The sequence below is a fragment of the Miscanthus floridulus genome, chromosome 17 (genome assembly GCF_019320115.1).
Source record: "Miscanthus floridulus cultivar M001 chromosome 17, ASM1932011v1, whole genome shotgun sequence".
Classification (NCBI taxonomy): domain Eukaryota; kingdom Viridiplantae; phylum Streptophyta; class Magnoliopsida; order Poales; family Poaceae; genus Miscanthus; species Miscanthus floridulus.
In genome coordinates, this window is record NC_089596.1 from 98,586,988 (window position 1) to 98,605,627 (window position 18,640).

Consider the following 18,640-nt stretch of genomic DNA (forward strand, 5'->3'; position numbering starts at 1 on the left):
ACCTTCTGTCCGGACGTAGGGAGAACACTATTCTAGTGTCTGGTCACTCTTGTGCAGTAACGGTTCACCTCCTGTGAACTGACTGGACGTATGGAGTAGAATCCGGTCCAGCGTTCGGTTGCCCTTTTTCAGCAAATCTTCAAAGTTTCTTCATGCTGCCTTTTCCCAATCAAGTCCCAACTTCAATAAGACCCAAATAAACACTAATTGGAACTGATGTGATTAACCTCTCTCAAACCCTCAAAATTTTTAAAGTATTTTGCCTTAGGCTATAATTCTTTTTAAGAAAATAGGCAATAAAAGGGTGATAGAAGAGAAACGATAAAACAACATACATGCATATGCAATGCAATACTTAAAAGTAATTCTAGTTGCTTGTCAAGTTTGATCCAAGGTTAAGCTTCTTCATATGCTTTCCGATGGTTATCTTAACCATGTTAGACAAGTACTAAATGCATTACCAAAAATTAAATTTGTTGTGTATTACAATGCAATGCAAGGGACAACACAAGCTCATTTTCTAGTGAAGTTACTAAAATTAAGCACATTGAGCTCATTCCTCAACCGACAAAATGTAGCCTCATCTAGCAGTTTAGTGAAGATATCCGCCAATTGATCCTCGATCCTTATACCTTCTAATGATATATCTTTCTTAGCAACATGATCTCTAAGAAAGTGATGGCAGATATCTATGTGCTTGGTGCGAGAGTGTTGAACTAGATTATTAGCAAGCTTTACTGCACTCTCATTGTCACACAAAAGAGGTACTTTTTCTAGAACTACACCATAGTCTAGCAAAGTTTGTTTCATGTAAAGTATTTGTGCACAACAAGCACTCGCGGCAATGTATTCCGCTTCGGCGGTGGACAAAGCCACACTATTTTGTTTCTTGAAGGACCAAGACACAAGTGATCTACCAAGCAAATGACACCCTCTGGATGTGCTTTTCCTATCAACTTTGCAACCGGCATAATTCGAATTGGAATAGCCAACTAATTCAAATCTAGCTTCTTTGGGATACCAAAAGCCAATACTTGGTGTGTGCTTAAGGTACCTAAGGATTCTTTTAACGGCAATCAAATGAGCTTCCTTAGGATTAGCTTAAAATCTAGCACACATACACACACTAAATATGATGTCGGGCCTAGATGCGGTCAAATATAATAAGCTACCAATCATAGAGCGGTAGAGAGTTTGATCAACCATTTTACCTCCCTCATCTAGGTCGAGATGTCCATTAGATGGACATTGGTGTCTTGATTGGCTTATATTTATCCATATTGAACATCTTTAGAAGATCCTTGGTATACTTTTCTTGAGAGATGAAAATCCCTTCTCTCATTTGCTTGACTTGAAAACTAAGAAAGAATGTAAGCTCTCCAATCATTGACATCTCGAACTCCTTCGACATCAATTCATCAAACTCTTTGCAATAATCTTTATTTGATGATCCAAAGATGATATCATCAACATATACTTAACAAATGAAGATTTCTCCATCAAGCTTCTTGGTGAATAGTGTGGTGTCGACCTTCCCAATGGTGAAGCTCTTCTCAATGAGGAAATCCCGAAGGTATTCATACCAAGCTTTTGGGGCTTGCTTAAGCCCATATAGCGCCTTGGACAACCTATAAACATGATTATGATATCTAGGATCTTCAAACCCGGGAGGTTGATCAACATAGACTAGTTCATTTATTAAGCCATTTAAAAATGCACATTTAACATCCATTTGATATAATTTCATTTCATGATGCGATGCATATGCAAGGAGGATACGAATGGCTTCAAGTCTTACAACTGGTGCAAAGGTCTCTCCAAAATCCAACCCTTCAACTTGAGAGAACCCCTTTGCAACTAGTCTTGCCTTGTTCCTCACTACAACGCCTTGATTATCTTGCTTATTGTGGAACACCCACTTTGTTCCAATGACTCTTGCACCTTGTGGTCGCTCTTTAAGAGTCCAAACTTCATTGCAAGTAAAGTTGTTCAACTCTTCATGCATGGTATTGATCCAATCCAAATCTTGAAGAGCTTCTTCTATATTCTTAGGTTCAACACAAGAGACAAAAGAGTGATGTTTAATAAATGAAGCAAGTTTTTGAGATCGAGTCATTACACCCTTTGTAGGACTTCCTATGATATCTTGTGGATGAGCTTGTAGTAGAGGTAAATTTATTCTATCAACCACTTGAAGAGGAGGTTGTGGAGCATCAACATCTTGAGCTTATGCCACCATTTGATCATGGGAGATATGAGTATCTTTATTTTCTACTCTCCCATCTTTATCACCATCTTGTGGCACATTTGATGAAGAAGGTGGATCAATCCTATGTACATCATCTTCTTCATCTTTGGGCTTGATGTCTCCAACCAAAATGTTCTTCATAGCCTCCCTCAATGGTTCATCACCTACATCATCAAGATTCTCATGTGCTCCTTGGGAGCCGTTAGATTCATCAAATTCTATATCATATGTTTCTTCAACCAAGCCGGTGGCATGATTAAATACTCTATATGCTTTGGACTTTGATGAGTAACCAACAAGAAAGCTAATATCACAACATCTTTGAAACTTCCCTAGGTGTTGCCGCTTCTTGTAGATATAGCATTTACAACCAAACACCCAAAAGAATGAGACGTCTGGCTTCTTCTAATTGAGTAACTCATAAGGTGTCTTGTCAAAATTTTTTTAAAGGAATAGACTAATGGATGCATAGCATGTGGTGTTGATAGCTTCCGCCCATAGAGCTTTGGGTGTGTTGTACTCATCAAGCATTGTTCTTACAAGTGTGATTAGTGTCCGGTTCTTTCTCTCAACTACACCATTTTGTTAAGGAGTGTATGTTACGGAGACCTCATGCTTGATTCCAACTTCATCACAATAGGCTTCAATGTTTGTGTTGTCAAACTCTTTACCATTATCACTTCTAATCTTTTTGAGCTTCACTTCAAACTCATTTTGTGCTCTCTTGGCAAACTTCTTGAAGCATGATGCAACTTTGGTCTTATCATGAAGGAAGAACACCCATGCATATCTTGAGTAGTCATCAACAATCATAAGACAATAAAGATTTCCTCCCAAACTCTTATAAGTTGTTGGTTCAAATAAGTCCATGTGAAGGAGCTCTAGCACTCTTGTTGTTGACATGAATGCTTTTGTAGGAAGAGTGTTTGCAACTTGCTTGCCGGCTTGACATACACTACAAAAGCCTGTCCTTATTAAATTTCATATCCTTCAACCCTCTCATCAATTTATTCTTCATAAGCTTCTTGAGTGAGCTTATCCCAACATGAGCAAGTATTTTATGCCATAGCCACCCAAGTGATGTTTTGGTGAATAGGCATGTCTTTAAATTAGTATCTTCGGAGGTGAAATCCACTAGATATAGGTTGTTGTATCTAAATCCCTTGAATATAACTTGTTCATCATCTTTCTTAGATACAACCACTTTCTTCTTGGTAAACAAGCATTGAAAGCCAAGATCACATAATTGTCCAACGGATAGCAAGTTGAAGCTCAATAAAGCAACATATAGCACATTTGAGATTGAATAATCATTTGATATTGCCACTTTGTCCAATCCTTTGACTTTGCCCTTTGAGTTATCACCAAATGTAATTCTTTCTTGGCCATATACTTCTTCATCTAGTGAGGTGAACATACGAGGATCACCAGTCATATATTGTGTGCAACTATTATCAATTACCCAATGACTTCCACCGATCTTGTAGTTCACCTACACATAAGAGATCAAGCTTGTTTAGGGACCCAAACTTGTTGAGGGCCCTTGACTTTCTCAACAAGTGACTTTGCAACTCAAATTTTTTAGGCATATTCTTGTTGGGAAGGTCCTAAGAACGTGACTTTCATTTTACCACTAGAGTCCTTTCTAAGCATGTAATGAGCATTGAAAGCAAAAGGTCTAGCATGCTTGGGCAAGGGTTGTGGTGGTCGAGTTTGACACTCATGGGCAAAGTAACCTTCTTGTCCACACTCAAAACACCTCTTTGCCTTTGGCTTTGACTTATGTTGATGTTGAGCTTGAGCCTTCTTCTCTTAATGTACCAAGTACCCAATACCACTTCTATCCATCTTCATGGCGGTGTTCATGAGTAGCTCACTTTAAAGATGTTGACCTCTTGTGAATTTGCTCAACCCGGTCTTGAGAAGTTCTTTTTCTAACTTGAGCTTCTTGTTCTCTTCCTTGAGCTCATCATGATTTTCTCCTTCTTGAGTCTCTTGTTTTCTTCCTTAAGCTTCTCATTCTCAAGAGCTAGATCACTATCATGGTCAAGGTTCTCTATCATAATGGTGTTGGTGGTTGAAAGCTTCTCAAGATCTTTCTTTAGCTTCTCATTCTCATTCTTGATCTTGACATACTCATCATAGTTATCAAACTCAACCATTTGCTTGCCTTTGCTACTAGAACCTTACTCAATGCTCTCAATAATCAAATCATCACATGATGTAGCTATATCAATCTTAACAACATGATTAGTAGCATCATGTGGCTCATTGGATAAAAACTCATGAGAGATAACAAGATTATCATGATTGATCTTGAGATTTGTATATTCTTCTTTTAGCATTTTGTAGCTAGTGATGAGCTTATTATGTATCCCCTCAAGTTTATCATGTTTATCTTTAAGCTCTTTCTTAGAAGATTTGAGCTCCTTGAGTTTGGATGACATAGCATCATTTGTTTCTCTAAGCTCAACACTAGCCTTTTCCGCTATGTCACATTTAGCTAAAAGAGAATTATTCTTAAGTTCTACCTTTTCATTCTTAGCTCTTGTGTATTGATTTAGCAATTTAACAAGATCATCATATGAAGGTGATTCAAATTCATCATCATCACTATCACTATCATCATTGTAAGCATTTTCATCACCACTATTTTCATCATCATTTGATACCTTTCGTTCACCCTTGGCCATAAGGCATAGGTGTGTAGAGGATGATGGCGGTGGTGTCGGTGAAGATGATGAAGAGTCAATCACAATAGCGGCCACCTTCTCATTCTCACTATCATCATTGGATGAGCAACTTGATGAATCAATATACGTGAGACAATCACCAACGATCTATGCCTTGCCATTCTTCTTCTTCTTGTGGAAATCCTTCTTCTTGTATGGCTTGTTTTTCTTCTTCTCATCTTCATCTTCATTACTTGAGTCATCTTTCTTACCCTTGTACTTCTTATGCTTATCTTTCTTGGGCTTGGGGCATTGATGTGCAAGATGACCAAGTTCTCCACAATTATAGCAATCTATCTCTGAGATTGGCTTTCTTCTATTGCTAGTGAAGAACTTCTTTTTCTTGCCATCAAACTTGACACCATTCTTGTTGAGCTTCTTTAGCATCTTGGTGGTTCTTCTCACCATAAGAGCAAGACTTGCATCATCAATTTCATCATCGCTTGAGCTCTCATATTCAATTCTTGCTTTACCCTTCTCTTGGCTAGCCTTGAATGCCAAGTTTTTGTCTTTCTTCTTGTTAGAGGAAGAGCCATCTTGTGGTGTGATGTGCATATACATCTCATGAGCGTTGATCTTTCCTAAGATTTAAGTTGGTGTAGCTATAGAAAGATCACCTTGATGAAGCATAGTCATAATGTGTCCATATTTGTCAATGGGGAGGACACTCAAGATCTTTCTTATAACATCAGATGGTTGCATTTGTGTAAGTCCAAGCCCATTGACTTCCTCTACAAGAACATTTAAGCGTGAGTACATTTCATTTGCACTTTCTTTAGGAAGCATCTTGAAAGAATTAAGCTTTTTCATGACAAGATGATAACATTCCTCACGCTCACTCTTGGTTCCCTCATGAAGCGCATAAATGTCCGACCATAGTGCATGGACGTCCTTGTGGTTCCTCACATGGTTAAACATATCTTTGTAAAGGCCTCTAAAGATGGTGTTTCTAGCCTTTGCATTTCATTTTTCGTAATTCACTTCATCGCCTTGAAGATGTGCGGGATCCCTAGGTTTTGGGAACCCTTGAGAGATGGCTCTAAGAATTTCAACATCTAGAGCTTCTAAGTAAGCCTCCATGCGAATTTTCCAATAAGAAAAATCATCTCCCTTAAAGATAGGAGGAGGTCCATCCCCGTGAGACATCTTTCTCTAGATGGTTAAGCCTAAATACGTGAGCATGAGGCTCTGATACCAATTGAAAGGATCAAGATGCCTAAGAGAGGGGTGAATTGGGCTAATTCTAAAATTCTTTGCAATAATTAAACCCTACACTTAGCCCACTTCACCCCTTGTGCCTAGAATGTGATTCTAACGATTTACCACACAAAAGTTTAGCATCCTAAGTTCTAATCCTATTCTAGTATGGCAATTCTAAGAATGTAAAGACAAGAATTGAATTGCTCAAAAATAAATGCTCAAAGTAAAGAGAGGAGAAGGAACGCGACGATGTTTTGCCGAGGTATCGGAGAGTCGCCACTCCCCACTAGTCCTCGTTGGAGCACCCATGCAAGGGTGTAGCTCCCCCTTGATCCACACAAGGATCAAGTGCTCTCTATGGGTTAATTCTTTGACACTCCATCGCGGTGAATCACCCACAACCGCTCACAACTTGAGTTGGGTCATCCACAAGCTCCGCCAGATGATCACCAATCTCCCAATCACCACCAAAGCCATCTAGGTGATGACGATCACCAAGAGTAACAAGCACGAACTCTCACTTGACCACAACAAGCCTAATGAGAAGGGTGGATGCACACTTGCTACTCTCCTTGCACTAATGAGGTCTTAATCTTAGATTCTCAAATCTCAATCACCTCACTAGGATCTTGCTCTCCAAAGCACTCTCAAGGGTGTTTCTCAGCTGATCAAATAGGCAAGAGACCTCCCTTAGATGAATAGAGGAAGTATTTATACCTCCTCATTCAAAACGAACCATTAGGAGGTTGCGTCAGCGTTTTGTGGGGTGATCGGATGCTCCGGTCAAGGTGACCGGACGCTCCGGTCAGTTCTCTCCAGTCATAGAGCCATTAAGTTGTGACCGGACTCTGACCTACGTCCAGTCAGCAGTGACCAGGACACGTTCGGTCACTAAAACTGCTCTCTGGGCCCTTGTTGATGTTGACCGGACGCTAGAGCCTAGAGTTCGATCGCTTCGCTGTTCAGCGTCCGGTCAGTAACCTGGAACCTAACCAGCGTCCGGTCAGCACTGACCGGACGCGTTTGATCAGGATTCTCCCTCTCTAGAACCTTACTGGAGTTGACCAAACTCTAGCACCGATCATCCAGTCACTTTACACTCAGCGTCTGGTCGCAACCAGATGACTTCTCCTTGATCAAATGAACTGACCGGACTCTACAAGCCAGCGTCTGGTCACAATCGAATCAGCATCCGGTCAACATTTGACCCTCCATTCACTTCCAACTCGACAACATATGTGAATGAAGTTTTCTCCAATTAATTTAAGGGCTACTTCGGAGCTATCTAGTGCTAAATTTGATAAGTGTGCACCATGCCTAACTCACTGGACTCACCTAGGTCAAGCTACTAGTTCGTACCCCCCTTAATAGTACGACTAAAAGAAAAACAAAGTCCTAAACTACCCTAAGTGTCTCTTCAACACCAAACGACACTTAGAACTAGTCCGTTCTTAACCTTGTCATCCATCCTATGAAAACCGAAACGATTTTCATCATAGGGGCATGATAACCATGATTGCCCAATCAATTATCATTACCATGACCTAACTTAATTGCCTCTACAAAACACAAGTTAGTCATAGTAATCTCGTATTGTCATTAATCACTGAAACCCTACTAGGGGCCTAGATGCTTTCAACACACACTCCCTCTCTCTCACTTATAAGGCCGTCCCCTTCATCTATAAAAGGGATGCGCCCTCTCCCAAAAGGGAGATCGATCCGAAAAAACAACAGACAACACACGGATCATTTCGACTCACTCTCTGCTAGCTTTAGACATTCTAAAGCTACACATAGTATATGTTTCAATACTTAGCGCACGTAGGAGCTCCCGTCACTCTTGGCCCTTCGGTCCAGAATCCGACCGGACCTCTGATACCCCTATCTTACTCTCTCTCGTTTGTAACCCCACAACAAACTTTGAGCACCTGGGCTCAAGAATAAAGTTCACCGACTGACTCAAACTGGACGTAGGGCACGTTGCTTAAACTAGTATAAACCCTGTGTCATTGAGTGCTAGGCCACATCCGATCACAATGTACGGCAAAACGATAAATATTTACTAGTTGATCACTTTCCGCACCGACAATGTTTATTCAGAATGAGCTTTGTTTACTTGTAGTACTAAATAATTTTATGCCACCTCCGGTGTTTGGAGCTGATACAAGTACGCCATCGACTCCATCTTAGCCATAGCAAAGGTGATTCATCGTTTCTCATGTGCTTTGTTTATTTGTAGAATTAAGTCCATTGTACAAGTGCAGATACTAAATAATTTTGTGCCAACTCTAGAGTCTGGACCTGATACAAGTATGCCGACGACTCCATCTTAGCACTAGCAAAGGTGATTCATCTATTCTCATGCATTGTGGTTACTAGCTCGCTACCTGATAATTAGCCTGTTCGCTTGTTGGTTTTAGCTAGGACTTATCAGCTAGCCAATAGTGTTTTCCTCTCACAACAAACCAGCACTAGTCGAGCTTATCAGCCCAGAAACCAACCAACGAACAGGCCGAATGAACTGTAACACTGGCCTTGTTCGCTTGTCTTATAATCCGTACTTTTCGGCTTGTCTTTTTAGGCAGAACAATGTTTTTCTCTCACAACAAATCAGGCGAAACAATATTTCAGTTTATTTTTTCAGCGAAGCGAACGGACCACTATCTTTAAAATAAACAAGTGAGATCAATTGTTCATCTTCTGAAAAATAGTGCCTTCAAAACCATATTGAATTTCCTGAAAATAGTGCCTTCAAGTTGTATATATATGAACATTCTTCAAAACCACAACACGAGTGATGATGGATACCAGCTGTGGCAGTTGATTGGGAAGGATTTGGCATAGGGAGTTTATCATATAGTCACTGTAGATTTATTTTGAGAGTCACTGTCACTGCAGAATTGACCACAGTTACAATTTTGTTACGAGTTTTGGGTGCAATCTTACATTAAAGGGGTTCCTGAACAAGCTGTTCATTTTGGATCTATCTCTTGCATATATTATTGTACCCTATAATATTTTTTAAGATAAAACTGAAAGTAAAACATGATGTACATGGACCTTAGAAAATAGAGGTGAATCTATATTATTGCTGATGGTGAATCTTGCCATAGACGCTCAAGTGGATACCTTATTGCTGATGGTAAATCTTGTCCACAGAAGCTCTAGTGAATATCTTATTCTACAGTATATGTCTGCGTGGAATAGACCTAAAGCCACACATATTCATACGGTGAGTATAACGTACTTTGTTTTAAGGTTTTGTGAGACATTTTTCAAGACACGCAATATTACCCATGTGACAGGTACTAATATTTACATATATACTCGAACCTATGTACATGATGGTATGGAGATACGGCGGAACTTATTCGTGGATTTATTGGCGCATGGAAGAAATGGATATCGGAGATTTCTTCATGCCGATATAAAACATTATCTTAGCCGCATCACGGAAAGATCTATATGGTAGAGTTTGTGTGCCTACGACGCCGCGCTCTCGGTGACCGTGTTAATTTTACAAACTTTGCTTTTTTGGATTAAATGTCACTTTAACGTTGGTATTTATTTTCACAGTAGTGTTATCTTATTGTGTGGTCCATGTGTTTTTAGTAAAAAAAAATTAGTTCTCACGTAGAAACGCACGAACACACTACCTAGTAAAATAAAAGATACACGATTCATTAGTCGTACCATGCTATATAAAATTATAATAACAAAAAAATATTATTTTGAGACAATTTCCCTCCGTGACTTTTACATTTATTATTTATCATCATATATAAATTGAGTTATATTAGTTTTTAATTTTTTTTGCTTACCTTGCTCAATATGTTTTTTGGTGGAAGTGAATTGCATCTATCGTATCAACTATCCAAGTGGATGCATATTATTTGTCTAAAATCTTGTAATCTGTTACTCGTTCTGTTTCAAATTATAAGTCATTTTGACTTTTATAATCTAGATATATTATTATATCTAGATGTATAGTAAAATTGATGTATCAAAAAAGTTAAAATGACTTATAATTTGGAACGGAGGAATTTAATGCGAGAATTTGGTTGTTTTCTACGTGTACGGTCCGAATACCACGGTTGGTGAATTTGGGTACGTTGTATATTGAGGACGATCCACTCGGGCATGCATGTTCAGTTGAGGGTGGTCTCGCTCGCTTGGTTTGGTCTCCTTAGCACGCCCCGACATCACGATGGTAACTTCATTTTGGGCCTTGTTTAGATACCCTCAAAATTTCAAGTTTTTTCACTCTCTCTCTATCACATCAATTTTTAGCCATTTGCATGGAGCATTAAATGTAGGTAAAAAAATAACTAATTACACAGTTTAGTTGGAAATCACGAGATGAATCTTTTGAGCTTAGTTGATCCACGATTGGACAATATTTACCAAATAAGACGAAAGTGCTACTATTTATCGGATTGAAAATTTTTTCAATCCAAACAAGGCCTTGATCGGCTCTCAAAGTCCAACGATAGCTCTGGCGTCATGGATCCCTGTTTGTTTCCATGCGGGCTAAAGTTTAGCCCTGTCGTATCGAATTTTTAATACGAATTAGGAGTATTACACGTAGACTAATTGCAAAACTAATTACACAGATGGAGGCTAATTTGCGAGACGAATCTATTAAGTCTAATTAGTTCATGATTTGAGAACATGGTGCTACAGTAAACATTTGCTAATGATGGATTAATTAGGCTTAATAGATTCGTCTCCCAAATTAACCTAGGGCTTCTTCAATTAGTTTTATAATTAGTACTTAAATGATTTGTAAAGGCAGCGCTATTAGATGGGGTATATATACATTACATGAGGTATAATGTAAATAATGTGTGTGTGTGTGTGGGAAGGGGGGGGGGGGGGGGGGGGGTTGGTTGGTTATTCAGAAGAGCAGAAACATATGCATACGGCTACAATCCAATAACAAATTCTTTATCACCCATTTTTTTAACAAAATTTACAATCAGCATAGTATAAACAGAAAGTTTTGTTGCTAGTAGTCTCGATCTGTCAACAGGTAATAAACACAAAAAGATCCAAGAATAGCAGATTAGCAGTAGAAGACGACGTTCAATAAAAGCACTTTGCTCGCACAGCTACCATGCACCAATGCCCACGTTAGAATCCATGTCCTCCCCCGTCATTATCCTTGCGGTTACTATTATTAATTATAAAGGACATTGCGACTTCTTTCTTTATGACCCTGTACACAGATGGTCCGGGTGTGATACCAGCCGATCTGCCACAATTGGTGGATGCAGAATTACCGAGGAAATGAATGAATATCTATGTAATAAGTAATGAGGAGTAATCTCCTCAGAAATCTTGGACGGCTTGTTTCAGATGGGGACGCCTCCTTATTATATCAATAGAAGCACACACGTCGAGAGAGTTGTTCGTTCAAAAAAAATATTGTTAATCGAAGGTAATACATATGTAAAGGAAAACTCAAATGCTACGTCCAGGGCAGGATTTAGACATGGGGGCCATTCCGACAATGAAATACACAGGCATACTTAAATTGCCTTTGCAAGATCATACATAACGATCAAAATCAACGTTTGATTTGTGATACAAATATATAAAGCTAAAAAAGCTTGAGAAAAATATTTTTTTTAGATTTTTAAGGCATGGCTCAAGTCAACATTACAAAAGAGTGAAAGACCATAAACATCACAGCATCTGGATGCATGCATCCGTAATTAAAGAAACACCTCGGGACGAACACTAACCCCTTATCTTACAAATTATATATCATATACGATGTATCAATCTAATTCGGCCCTGTTTGGATATGCTCCTCGCCACCGCGCGGTGCGGTAGGAGAACTGCGGCCGAGGAGCCGCAATACTTAAAATCAGGAGAGAATTCCTTATTTGCACACTGGGAAAAATGAGTCGTTCCTTTCTTGGCCCTCGAAATTTTCTTCGTTCCCTATTTGACACTCACTTCAACTTTCATCCCTAATTTGACACTACTGTCAAATCCGTTAGCTAACGGTGTTAACTGGCTGTTAAAAAGACGTTTTTGCCCCTAGAAAAAAAACGGCGAAGCAAATTTGAGAGGAAAAAAAACCTGCGCCTTTTTTTTTGCAGCTGGGCGCATGCATCAGAGGTAGGCGTAGGTTTTTTTTCTCTCAAATTTGCTTCGCCGCTTTTTTTTCTAGGGGCAAAAACGTCTTTTTAACAGCAAGTTAACACCGTTAGCTAATGGATTTGACGGTAGTGTTAAATTAGGGATGAAAGTTGAAGTGAATGTCAAATAGGGAACGAAGAAAATTTCAGGATCAAGAAAGAAACGACTTATTTTTCCAGTGTCAAATAATGAATTCTCTCTAGAATCAGAGCCTTAGTTCAATCTTGCGGTAGATGAGTCAGGAGCGGATGAGAAAATCATGCGCACAGGGTGTTTGGCATGCTTCTCATTGATCCCGTGGCCAAAGTTAGTTAATCGGATTATAAGCATATCTAAACAGAACCTTCACGTCAATAATAGGATCAAAGAAGAAGGATTCCCTCAACCTCAAGGAACTGAACCGTACGTAAAAGACGTCGCTTCCTATGGATTGGGGATCATCACATTTTAGGCGGCAAATGCAAAGGTAAATTGGAAGCGTTGTAATTTGTAACCGTCACTACTACACAAACTTTACTGGAGACGGGCATTTTCGGTTTTCCGCGGCAGGCAAAGCCGTCCGCCGCGGCCTAGAGGCCACGGTAAATCGTGGCTTAACCACGGCGGACGGCCTTGCCCGCCGCGGTTAATCGATTTACCGCGGCGGGCGGTGTAACGTGCCCGCCGCGGTAAATATACTTTTACCACGGCGGGCACGTTAGGATGCCCGCTGCGGTTAATCATTTTAAAAAAAAACAAAAAAAAAACCAGGAGCCCGCCGGTGAGCCTGTTCTCAAGCCCACTGGCGAGCCCACCGGCGACGGATCCGGGCTTCCCACGGCCGCCACCACCTCGCCAGTCGCTCGCAGGGGACCACGCCGATGCCTCCTCGCGGATCCCGCCGCGCCGTGGTGGAGGGAGGCCGCCACGCCGACGCGTCCTCGCCCGCCGTGGTGGAGGTCCCAGCGTCGTGGCCGTGGTGGAGATCCACCGCCGGATCCGGTCGCTCCACCGCCAGATCCACGGAGGAGGAGGGTGCAGCCGCCAGATCCGTGGGGGAGGAGGTCGCCGCCGCCGGATCCGTGGAGGAAGAGGTCGCCGTCGCCGGATCTGGAGAGAGGAAGAGGGAGGAGTGAGGGAGATGGAGAGAGGAAGAGGGAGATGAACTCACTGGATTTGAAACCCTAGCCCCGCGCCGTCGTCGTTCATGGAGGATCCGTGGGGGAGGAGGAGGGCGCAGCCGTCGCCGTCGTCCCGCGCGCGCCGCTGTAGGGGGCGGCGCTATGGAGGAGAGCTGCGCCGCTGCCTGCATCGAGGGAGAGTAGAGGGAGGTAGAGGGAGAGTGGGGGAGGCGGAGAGCTGAGAGAGAGAGTGGGGGAGGCGGGGAGCTAAGAGAGAGAGAGAGTGGGGGAGGCGGCGACGATGGTGCGAGGGCCTCGGTTTATATTGGAGATGGCTATTGGGCCTGCACATTTTCCGCGGTGGACATCTTAAGACGTCCGCCACGGTAAATCGATTTACCGTGGCGGACGTCTTAAGATGTCCGCCGCGGAAAATAGGGTATTTTTCGTGGCGGACATCTTAAGACGTCCGCCACGGTAAATCGATTTACCGTGGCGGGCAAAAAAGCCCGCCGTGGTAAATAAAAAATACCCGCCTAGGTAAACCGTGGCATTTACCGTGACGGGTAAAAACAGGTGCCCGCCTCGGTGGCCTCCGGAGGGGTGTCGCGCAAAATCATTTGTGTAGTAGTGCGCCTACCAAGCTCAAAGATTTGGGGTATCCTCGACCTCTACAGATTTGCAAGAGCACCTCGTCTATGCTAGTTGTGGCATGCTTGGCACTCTAAAAGTAAACCCTAGGGTACGAATGAATTTACCTTCTTATGAAATTGACGGCAACTCTTCAATGCAATATCGAATATTACACTTGGGGATGGCACCAAGGCTCTTTTTTGGCATTCAGCATGGCTGGATGGTGCATAAGACATAGCTCCGACCATTTTTTGAACAAGCGAGAAGGAGAACAAAACGGTACAACAGGGTGCTGCAGGGCAATTCATGGGTGCAACACAAACATTCTAGCAATCAAGACGCCTTAGCAGTTGAAATTTGTTGATTGATAGACATCGAACTAGATACTCTAATTTGGAAGCCCTGGGGCGCTAGCCAAATGCAAGTTTTTTTGCTTGGCTACCTGTCCAAGACTGCATTTGGACAATAGATCGCTTGGCTCGAAGAGGATGGCCAAACCAACGTTTCTGTCCTATTTGTCATAGCATGGATGAATTAGTGGTATACTTGCTTGCACATTGTCAATACAACCCATGAGTTTGGTCTGGAGCGAGGACTTGGACCGAGAGGCAGTTCCCTGACCATTCGGACTAGGCTTCCTTTCAATTTGTAGTGGCATGCAGTGGGGAAGGTTGAGGGCATGCCTGTTAAAGTCATTCGGTCGTTGGCAATCCTGGTGGCTTGGGAGCTCTGGAAGGAACACAATGCTAAGATGTTTCAACGATACTACTCCACTCCAGAAAGCCTAATTGCGAAAAGCAAGGAGGAAGCGAGGACCTCCAAGAGAGTAGTCCTCTAGTGGATCTCTCTGACTTTATGCCTTTTTCCTCTTCTTTGCAAACTTATATTTCATGTTTAAATGTACTCTTCTTCTCCATTAATATATCTTGTCTGTCGTATGTTTTTTTGTCGAACAAAATAAAGAAGCTAGGGTCTCCAAAAATATTGTAATTTTTGAAATAGATGATAAAAAATAAACATGGCCCATTTTACTTGTATATGGTATCATAATTTTATAGTTTTTAAAATTATTTATTTCCAGAATTTTGTATTTGAGTTTTTGATTAACCTATTTAGCCCCATGATGTTTTCCAAAAATCCACAAAAATCATCTAAACTTATGGTCAGGAAAGTTGTATCCTTTTACATGTATTTATTAGTATGCATGCTCAAGTGAAATCTAAATTTCCTTAAAAACACATGTTAAATTGGGTTTTATCTTAAAATTAAGTTTAAATGCATTTAAAACAAGATCAAAATTTTCACATATGCTAACGAAAATCAACACGTGTCATGAAAATGGAATATGAAAGCACCAATGTTGCATCTCACAACCTTCGAAACCACACGCAGCTCGCCGACTTTGATGCCTAGGCCAACACACAGCTCGCCCACAACATTGATGCCAGCGAGTTATGCATCCATTATTTTTTTTGGCGCCCATGAAACTTTTGTGCTTGCTTTGAATACTTTTAAATTTAATTTGAAAATAAAATTTAGCTTTGTTAAAAAAGCCTTTAGATTTTACTTGAGCACATATGTTTACATGAAAAAAATACTATTTTCCAAATCATTAATTTAGATGATTTTCTCTGGATTTTAGAAAATATTTTGGGACTAAACAATTTAGTTGAAAACTCAAATATACTATTTTGGGAAGAATTTAAATTTTAAAACTACAAAAGCTATGATGCCTGATATAACTAAAATAGGTTGTGCTAAACTTTTAACATCTGTTGAAAAATTACAAAGCTTTTTAGGCTTCTAGATTCTTTGTTAAGGATAAAAAGAAAGAGTAAATGACATGTTTAGTGTGGAAATAGTTCTATGTGTGTACCATGGGAAAACGATTATTCTCATGGAAAACTGATTACTCTCATGTAATAGATATTGTTCTACCGAGGAACGACTTTCAAAAGGAAGAATGGAATACATGTACATTTCATTTTACGGGAGAACAAAAATTATAGAATGACGACCTATGATTTTTGGTATTCTGTGAATTTTCGAGACATTTCTGAATTTGCGCAATAAAATGTATTAAAAATAAAAATTCAATTCAGCGCATCCATAACCAAGATATACCTTGCCTTTGTATTTCACATTGCAGTATGAGCAAATATATACATGCAACTGCTATGTTAATAGTCTTTTTTTTATCAGGCTATGTCAATAGTCTAAAAACGATTGAAGAACACACATTTAGGTCCTCTTTGGCGCAGCTCCTGGGGGCTCCGGCTTCTCATCTCGTGGCACGGTAGCAGCACTGTAGCAGGAGCTGTTTCGAAAACCGAGGACGAAAAAAAAAATGAACCTGGAGAGAGCCGGAGCCGGTGAAGCCACGATTTCGAGCTTCACCGGCTCCGTGCTACAGTACTGCTAATGGATCTCCAAGTGAAGGGCTTCCAGTTCAACCTTCGCCTGCTGCCACTAAAAAACAAGACACCTGTAATGGATCTCGATGAGCTTCTTCTTAGCTCCCCAAAGCTGGAGTGTATGCGTTTGGAGTTAAGCAACGCAGAAGTCCGACTCCCGCGCACCGTGGTGTTCACATCACTCAAGGACCTCACGCTCCAATTTGTGGAGTTATGGCCACCTTCTTTCTCGCCTCTTGTCATCAGTGTGCTGCCCAAGCTTGCAGAAGCTGCGCATGATGTGTGTCAACTTGTGTCACGCTGGGACCAAGGAGCTGGTGCTCGACACCGGTGAGCTCTTGGAGCTGTCCATGGAGGCTGTCGAGGGGATGGAGTTGCTGGAACTGAGGACCCCGAAGCTCCTGTATCTTGAGATCGACGAGTGCTACCACGAGTCACTCAGGGTCTCGGCACCGAGGCTCGAGGACCTCACTTATGTCTGTAACAGAGCCTTCATCCACGGCCCTTTGCCGCGCGTGTGGCACTTAAAGATTGACTTGCTCACCCATAAGGAGGAGGAGGACGATGACGATGACGGAGATGCAAATAGTTCTAGTATCTGCCTCCTGAAGCGATGTAGTTCATCAGTCAGATGCCTGCTCGTGCATCCTCTTTTAGTTCCATCGGTACGTATGTATCTTGTGACTGCGGCATTTATTTGGTCTGTTTCTCACTCTTTCAATTCGTTGGCTTTGCTAGATGCACAGTTCAAATCTGATCTATTGCTGACAATATTCCTTTTCCTGTTGCTTAATTGCATCTGTTGTTTCTGACCCTTGATTTGATCGTCAGGGAGATGAGCGGCAAGTTGACTTGATCAAAGATAAGATACCACAGCTTCCTAATGTCACGTCTTTGTTGGTTAGCATTGCTCATACACGTGAGTGCCATTCCTTTGGAGATGGGGTCGCAGGTCTCCTCACAAGATTAAAAAATCTCGAATATCTCAGTCTACAGTCAGATATCTGCCCTAAGACGGTGAGCAGCACATTATCCTAACTCCAAACTAAACAAGCCTGCAGCCTTATATATTTGTTTCATCCAGAGTTTCCATCTCACTAAACCATGCATATCGATCTCCATGTTGCAACAGGATGAATATTACACAGAAGATGTAGACTCAGCTTTCACCTGCAACCATCCAGACCACTGGGAATCAAGCAATATCTCTCTAGCTAACCTCCGCAAAGCAGATTTCAGGGGAATGACGGGAACTGGCTGCGAACTCCGCTTCTTGCGGTTCGTGCTCGCAAACGCCACAGATCTTCAAAGTGTGACCGTAAGCTTCAACTTGTACTTCATTGAAGAAGAACTACAAGACAGCTGGATGCATTATTTTCTGCATACGCTGCTCGGAGATGGAACGTGGACCACCTGCGAGAATGAGGATCAGGATTTTGATAAGCCGTATAGTGTAGTAAGTTGTATAAGTGGACACCTCCATGAACTGAGAGATGGATGTGTAATTGCAGAGAGTGCATGCATCTCTTGCAAAATATTATATTTGTCAATTAGTATCTAGTACTATGTCTGTTTTCTTGGCTGGTTTCTTTAATTTCCTTGTTGGAATTGTATATAACTGTTTTCTGCTTTCCTACACTATAATGAAAGGGCAGAGTACCTGCCACAGTTGCTAAAAAAAATTAGTACTATGCCATTCTTGTTGCAACTTATATTGCATTGTTTGCCTGTGGCTTTCTTCTATGAAAAATAAATCACCGTGGAGCAATAAAATTGTTTTTTTCAACATGACTCTTTGTTTTAGAAAAAAAGACTAAAAACATGATTAATGGAAATCGTTCTACGTGTGTACCATGAAAAATGATTATTCTCATGGAAATTGATTATTCTCATAAAACAGATATTGATCTACTAGGAACGCCTTTCAAATTTCATTTCACGTAAGAATGGAAACATAGATTTCATTTCATGCGAGAACAAAAATTATAGTACTGACAACCTATTATTTTTTGTATAGATTTCCAGCCTGTTCGGCTGGGGCTGAAACGATTGTATACGATCGTGGATTATTACTGTTGGCTGATTTGGCGTGAGAGAAAAATACTGTTCTGGCTGAAAATTTACGATCGTTTACGACCAAGCGAACAGGCCGTTCATTTAC

At 41.1% G+C, this 18,640-nt stretch overlaps 1 protein-coding gene across 1 annotated transcript; it reads left to right on the forward strand.

Moving 5' to 3' along the window:
* The first annotated feature begins 16,490 nt into the window (after nt 1-16,490).
* Nucleotides 16,491-18,101, forward strand: LOC136514970 (uncharacterized). The gene is made up of 3 exons (XM_066508667.1): nt 16,491-17,144; nt 17,311-17,496; nt 17,612-18,101. The coding sequence occupies exons 1-3, from the start codon at nt 16,755-16,757 to the stop codon at nt 18,038-18,040; spliced, it is 1,005 nt and encodes a 334-aa protein (XP_066364764.1). The 5' UTR covers nt 16,491-16,754; the 3' UTR covers nt 18,041-18,101.
* The last annotated feature ends 539 nt before the right edge of the window (nt 18,102-18,640 follow it).